At 44.5% G+C, this 7116-nt stretch overlaps 1 protein-coding gene and 1 long non-coding RNA gene across 2 annotated transcripts; one reads left to right on the top strand and one right to left on the bottom strand.

Moving 5' to 3' along the window:
• Positions 1-238: 238 nt before the first annotated feature.
• On the bottom strand, positions 239-1468 carry LOC125544006. The gene is made up of 3 exons (XR_007299226.1): positions 1222-1468; positions 982-1122; positions 239-917 (listed from the first exon to the last, which is right to left on the bottom strand). It is a non-coding gene; the product is annotated as an uncharacterized LOC125544006 (long non-coding RNA).
• Positions 1469-1613: 145 nt separating this feature from the next.
• Positions 1614-6854, top strand: LOC125544005 (IAA-amino acid hydrolase ILR1-like 1). The gene is made up of 5 exons (XM_048707529.1): positions 1614-2212; positions 3184-3309; positions 4221-4535; positions 5434-5562; positions 6389-6854. The coding sequence occupies exons 1-5, from the start codon at positions 1877-1879 to the stop codon at positions 6794-6796; spliced, it is 1314 nt and encodes a 437-aa protein (XP_048563486.1). The 5' UTR covers positions 1614-1876; the 3' UTR covers positions 6797-6854.
• The last annotated feature ends 262 nt before the right edge of the window (positions 6855-7116 follow it).

Here is a 7116-nt window from a genome sequence, read left to right as displayed (position 1 = left end):
CACATTGCACGACACCAACATCTTAGAGCACCTCACCGAGCGACAAGGCATTAATTCCTACCGTGTACATGGCGATACGGTTTACGATCCGAGGTCGGATCTCTCCCAAGGGGGAGGGGATGATGCAGAGCATCCCGCGGTCATCTCCATGTACACTGTCATAGCAGCTCGAGTTCCAAGTAAGAAATGACAAAGTGCTGACATTTTAGATTCGATCTTTCATTTATCATCTATACCAGTTTTGGTCTACAAGTCAAAAGGTTCTTGAGCATACCACTTCACCATAAATAAATCAAGTGACCCCGCTTACAAATACCAAGCTCATATTCTTAGCAGGCATCGAAAAATAACCCTATGTGTCTGCGGCATGAATTGTAATCAAGAAGCAAAACACAATTGCTCAACTTAATCAAATAAATTGATTGGTACTACCTTCATGAGACATTACTTGAGAAATCAAATAGAAGAGGGCATCATCACTTCCTCGGTGATCAATGTTTCGGCTAAAGCATGTGGGAGACATCAACATCAAACAAATGGGGAATGTAATTCACTAGGGTAATTTAATTTGCAAGAAATGAACTAGTGATTTGTTGCTGGTGCCTCAATACTATTTTTTTCACATAAACTCGCCCAATAATCATAGGCATGGATAAGCCAACAAACCAATTGACTTGCTAGAAAATTCAACAAGCAATAGATCTGAATCAATTGTAATCTGAAGAGATGGAACCGATTAACTGGAGAGAAGCCAGCAGAACTGCTAGGGAAAGGCTGGAAGAGTAGCAGATCCGGATTAGGCCCAGCGCCTTCTCCAGGGGCTGCTCCTGCTAGTGCATCAGCAGTCCGGCACCCCTCGTATCACCATCTCCACCGTAATTTCACATTGCCAACAGGGTCAACATTTTTTCAGTAAACTGCAGCCGATGGCTTAAGTCAGAACAAAAGAGGTTGAATGTAAAACCTCAAATGGAAACTCACCGGCCACCAACGGATCCAAACCTGGCTGCAGCCCCCTAATTGCTGCGCGCAGCCGGCGCTTCCACACTCCGCGGCAGCAGCATCAGAGGGACCGGATCTGACTGCTCCAAGCTGTTCGCGAACTCCTCCCATCGTGGGAACCTTGAAAACCACAGCAGAGTAAGCGGCGGCGGCGGGGAATCAGTATATCCATCAAAGCACGAAAATCCATGGGCGAGCACTGTGGAACAGAAAACTCACCGGTCACCCCATCGGCATCCATCGCCGCTCCGCCGCAAGAAGTCGCGTCCCCTACGCACGCCGTTACCATCGCACAAGTTCTGAGCCACGGCTCAGACGCCCGCACTCACGGATCAACGCCACCAGCTACACAACTAGCCCACCATTGCGCACTGTGGCATACAGTATATAGCATGTATCCTTGTTTTCCCACAGTCCACCTTTGCCGTATCGGACACACTTTTTGCCATCCCAAAGCACCAGCCACTAGCTCAGATTTCGGGTGCAGGTGAGTCCGAGCACCAAATCGACCTGTCCCAAATGATTTCCCCAAACTATAACATGGCTTTTCCACAGGCACGTTTTTGTGGTAACCAGCTAGATGCCCACCCACCTCTGCAACCAACCCACTCCACTGCTGCCAAATCAACGTGCCAAACCGAGCCAAAGCGTCTCGAAACAAAAGACTACTCAAAGAGGGCAGAGAAACAAGGAGGAAGTAAAAAGCGGAATCCTCCCAAACCGAAGCTCAAGGTCACAGAGAAGAGAGGCTTGTTCACTTGAGCCTAGCCCACTCCCCTCGTGCGCGTTTCGCCTGATTGATACTGTAGTATAGTACAAGTGTCCAACCCGAAAGCGAGAACGTCACGACGGAATTCATTTACTATTGTTGGCCATGGCCGCCTATGCTGGGCTGTTCCGCGTCGCCCTCGTCCTCATCGCCGCCGCCGCGACCTGGGCGGCGGCCCTAGACGACCCGGCGGGGCTTCTGCGACGGGCCAAGGAGGCGGAGTTCATGGACTGGATGGTGGGGGTGCGCCGGCGGATCCACGAGAACCCTGAGCTCGGCTACGAGGAGTTTGCCACCAGTGAGCTCGTGCGGCGCGAGCTCGATGCCATGGGGATCCCCTACAGGCACCCCTTCGCTGTCACCGGCGTCGTCGCCACCGTCGGCACAGGCGGCCCGCCCTTCGTCGCGCTTCGGGCTGACATGGACGCGCTCCCTATGCAGGTTCTTCTTTGCCCTCCCTGCCCTCGCTTCCATCTGCTTTACTGTTCGGATTGTACTCTAACTCTTTTATGTTTGTATATATATTGGGCCGTCGCGTTTTAGCTTTGCTGCCTCCGGTAAATGAAAATTTCTTGGTTCGGCTGCCGATCCATTCCTATATTGCGACCATAGAATTTCAGGATTTGTTCAGCACCACTTGTTACCTTTGAAGAGGAATTGTTCTTGTTGACGCTCGGTAACTCTTTCTATATATATATATATATATATATATATATATATATTAGCAAAACTAAGATTGCAAAAATAAAGTAAAATCAGAATCTCTTAAACGAGCCCTGATGGGCCGATGGCTTCAGTTGACCTCTCAGCACTGCCGTGTGAGAGGTCATATTTCAAAGTCGGAGGATAGAGAATTGTATCCCAAATCTTCAAGTCAGGAGGCTCGATATCTTTGAAATTGACCGTGGCTTGAGGCAAACACTTGGTACAGTTAAACTTCTGAGTCTGGACAGATGGCTTGAGGCAAACACTCCTTTTCTTATTAAAAAAAGAGGGACATACACTAGCCTAGTCATAGCAGTTCCCTAGACATTTGACCAGGATCATACAAGAGTATGTTTATGGTTATTGTGGGAATGAAACATGTGATTAGCCTATATGCACGTATATAACAGTAAAGCTAAACTTCAAGCTTGCCTTGTGTGGCGATGAGACAATTATGCCATATTGTTATACAAGTAGATAATAATTTTGGGGCAATTATTATATGCATTTTCTAGAAGAGGATAGCATAATTGCTATTCCCAGTTACTGGATATTTGTTGTGTTTATTTGAATTATTTGTTGGTGCTAATTTAAGCATTGTAAGCGTCCTCTGCCCACACTGAAATATGATTAGGCTGTATTTGGCTATCACTTTTATCTATTTCAAGGGTCATGTTACTTATGATACCCTTATGTGCTGTCTTCAGGAAAGCGTGGAATGGGAACATAAGAGCAAAGTGCCTGGGAAGATGCATGGATGTGGCCATGATGCACATGTTGCTATGCTATTGGGTTCTGCTAGGATTCTTCAGGAGCACCGTGACGAGTTGAAGGTTAGTAAAGAAGCTCTTTTCTGGATTGTAAAAAGCGTTGTAATTTTCTCATTTTACAATGAAAAGCCGCAAGACGATTATAATTTTCTCTTTAACGCCGAAAGGGTGCTTGAAGGTTGACAGTTAAATATAGATTCATCATTTTGTTGTTGCTTTGAGTTTAAAAGGTAGTAACCTTGCAAACAAATAAATGAAAATGTAATCATAAGATCAGTATATATCAACACTCCACGTGCTTTATTTTCATACTTCTCCTTCTTTTATTTCTTGTAGAAATCATCTGTTTACCGGATTAAAACTTTGACAGAACTAAATTATAACAATTCGATGTTCATGTCAGAGTGGTGATGTATCACTTTTGGTGGTATATATCAACTTTTATGGTTCAGAAACTACCTGATTCTTAATGCTGGCCATGGTAAATAAGGTTTTTGTTTGATTAAAATATAGGCGATAAAATTTTGGTATTTCCTCGATGTCCACTCCAGCACTGATGCTTCCTGAACTTCTTGGAGATTTTGCCAAAGGGCAAGTGCAATGATTTTTGTTTCTTTTTCCTCGACACTTCTTCTCAAGAGATGCACAATGTTGGTGATTCACTGTTTCATATTTCAAAACAACCATCACATTAGCAGTAATACAAATGCATATGTAATGTGCATGTGCATTCAGTTCTCCAATAATTGATCATGCAGCTTTGTTCAGACATCATACAGCTAGTCAAAGGATAGTTTGGTCCCCACTTCCCCTCAGATCAGTTATGTACAAACTGAACCATGTGGCTGCCTATATATCAATTATGTCAAGATCTCACAATCCTTGGCCAATTTTTTTTCCTATCTTGCAGGCATCAAATTTTATTTACCTGCAAAATTTGATGTTACAAACGTCTTGTTGTTTGTTTACCGTAGGGTACTGTAGCCCTTCTTTTCCAACCAGCTGAGGAAGGTGGTGGTGGAGCCAAGAAAATGGTAGAAGCCGGAGCTGTGGAAAACATAGAGGTCATGTTTGGACTTCATGTAGCTGACAGTGTGCCAATTGGTGTGCTGGCATCCAGACCTGGTCCTATAATGGCAGGGAGTGGATTCTTTGAGGCAGTAATAAGTGGAAAGGGAGGGCATGCTGCACTTCCTCATCACACTATTGATCCGATACTGGCTGCATCCAATGTTATTGTAAGCCTTCAGCAACTTGTTTCCCGAGAAGCTGACCCCTTGGACTCACAGGTGCTATTCAATCCTTGAGCTACTTGATTTATTCAATGACTGCTACTTTTTTTATATGACTTACATAGTTTTCTTTATCATGGCTATGTGATTTAGATAGCTCATTTGGTGGAGTTTGCGTAGATCATTTTGACCCATTTTTTAATACTCAAAACGTGTTAGGATCCTGAGGATTAACATGCCCATACCTATTAAAACAGTTATTTGTTCTGATTTACTGCAGGCTAACTAATCACATCCTAACATGGAAGCCTGTCTACTCCTAATATACCCAGAATTATGATCGTAACTACCAAAATTTCTTCGTTATCTTGTTATGGCGCTGCTAGAAGGAGGGCGCAAGAAGGCCGGCCAGGGGCCTTTTGCCCACGGCCGGGCAAGATGGAAGGATTTCCTTCTTAATTCTTGCTTTCATTAGATTGATACATCTCCTCTCTTTATATAGAGAGGTTTACTTGACTCCCAAGCAAGGCTTACTTGACCCCTAAGCAAGCGACCCTTATCTCTAATTAACCCTAAGACTAACGGGCTATACCGCCAGCCCAGGCCATTAGGCCCATTACGTACTCTAACATATCTAGTATCTGAATTCACAAGTTTTTTGACTTACACTCCTGAACTGTTTGTCTAGCATTATGGTTTCATAGATGAAATGATTTTCTGCATATTACAGTCCTATCATATGGATTGTCTTTATAAAATGTTCCCCTTGTCATGTTTCATACGTTCTCCCAGTCGGCTGCCTTTAGGCTATAGATATTTGTTATATGGTAAGTGGTGATAGCCCTAGTCATTCCTTTAGCATTGCCATATCGTTTTGGGGGTCCCATTCGCCCGTAGTCATTCCTGTGTACCCCAACATCTCATTACCCTCCTTTTTGTTGGCTTTATTCTGCAGGTAGTAACGGTTGGAAAGTTTCAAGGTGGTGGAGCCTTCAATGTTATCCCTGATTCCGTGACAATAGGCGGTACCTTCCGAGCCTTTTTGAAGGAGAGTTTTAATCAATTGAAGCAGCGAATTGAAGAGGTAACAACATTATAACTTGGGAATTGTGTGTTGTTTATGTGTCATTAAGTTCCGTGTGATTTGCTCTTGAAAAGATGAAGAAATAAAATTGACTTAAAGGAGTACGGTTGGTGCTTGAATTCCTCGTAAAAAAATTATAGTTATGCTTGCTATCAAAATGGCACGTCGAGAACCTACACTATCTGAATCGAAGATAACTAAGGCATAAGCCCCATGTGTTGGTAGGAGACCTCAATAAATTTTGTTGAAAGATTACTTGAAACATGTTACAATACATCAACGCCTCCAAATAATAGGAAGTCCTGATAATTGAAGGGAAGTGTTAACATTAACTTTTGCAAATTGACTTACTACAGTGCTGAAAATTGACATCTCTAGAAGAGTCGAGATAAAGAAAACAGAGTGTAGAATCAAGGAATATTGTTTAATGCATATCTGATGGTTGGTGTAGTTCGAGGTGAACAGACTGCCCCTGTCTATTGTACTATTTATAGATGTAAAATGATTTAACAGTACTATTTATACAAAGTGTTACAGCAGCTCGGCCTGTAGCCACCTATGTCAATTTCGCACTACAAACAAGGATAATCATAACCAAATGAGCCTGGTGGTCATTCTGTTGCCTGATTATTATTCTGTAGTACCACTTTAAATTATGAAAGTTGCAGTGTTGCATCATTTGGGTTTTGTAGAAAGGTAGTGCTTCTTGCTGCTTATTTTATCATGAACGGTCAAAGCTGGTATCGCTAAAAAAGGATATACAGACTCAAGGATCTGTAGTTTAAATTTCGTTTGTTTAACTTCAAAGGGTTATTTTTTGTCTCAGGTCATAGTCACACAGGCATCTGTCCAGCGCTGCAGCGCAGTTGTGGACTTCCTTGACAAAGATAAGCCTTTCTTCCCTCCAACAATCAACAATCCCGAGCTTCACGATTTCTTTGCGAAGGTGGGCAGTGAGATGGTTGGCCCCAACAACGTGAGAGAGAAGCAGCCACTGATGGGTGCCGAGGACTTCTCCTTCTACACGGAGGCCGTTCCCAAGACATACTACTACTTCGTGGGGATGCTCAACGAGACTCGTGGACCGCAGGCGCCTCATCACTCCCCCTACTTCACCATCAACGAGGATACACTGCCCTATGGTGTGGCCATGCAAGCATCGTTGGCTGCTCGCTATCTGCTTGAGCACCAGCCTGTTACCGCTGCTAAGGTGGAACCTCGCGACGAGCTGTAGATGGTGTCCGTGTTGAATGAAACGGAGAAGGACAAGGACGTGCACAGCAATTGTTGGTGTGTGTGTGTGTGTGTGTGGTGGGGGGGGGGGGGGGGTGGGGGGGGGGGGGGGGGGGGGGGGGGGGGGGGGGGGGGGGGCGGTAAGGCTCTGGGCCAACTGAAGCAGACTTGTTCGAGGAGGACCTCTGTATCGCCAGGTGATTATGCAACTGCTTGTACATAATTTCCTGATTCGTTTTCGCATCTGCACTTAGCCGGGTCTATGTGCAACCTTTGAGTGCAGTGCTGAGACAAAATAAAACACCTCGGGGATGATGAATG

The sequence above is a fragment of the Triticum urartu genome, chromosome 3 (assembly GCF_003073215.2).
Source record: "Triticum urartu cultivar G1812 chromosome 3, Tu2.1, whole genome shotgun sequence".
NCBI lineage: Eukaryota > Viridiplantae > Streptophyta > Magnoliopsida > Poales > Poaceae > Triticum > Triticum urartu.
The sequence above is the reverse complement of the archived record's forward strand: the minus strand, read 5'-3'. Positions and strand labels throughout refer to the sequence as shown.

What these genes read in the sequence shown, in the direction of transcription:
- LOC125544005 (XM_048707529.1), top strand. Translation starts at nt 1,877, where the DNA reads ATGGCCGCCTATGCTGGGCTGTTCCGCGTCGCCCTCGTCCTCATCGCC. An exon ending in TGGACGCGCTCCCTATGCAG is followed by an intron (nt 2,213 to 3,183) that starts GTTCTTCTTTGC and finishes TGCTGTCTTCAG; the next exon opens with GAAAGCGTGGAATGGGAACA. An exon ending in AGCACCGTGACGAGTTGAAG is followed by an intron (nt 3,310 to 4,220) that starts GTTAGTAAAGAA and finishes TGTTTACCGTAG; the next exon opens with GGTACTGTAGCCCTTCTTTT.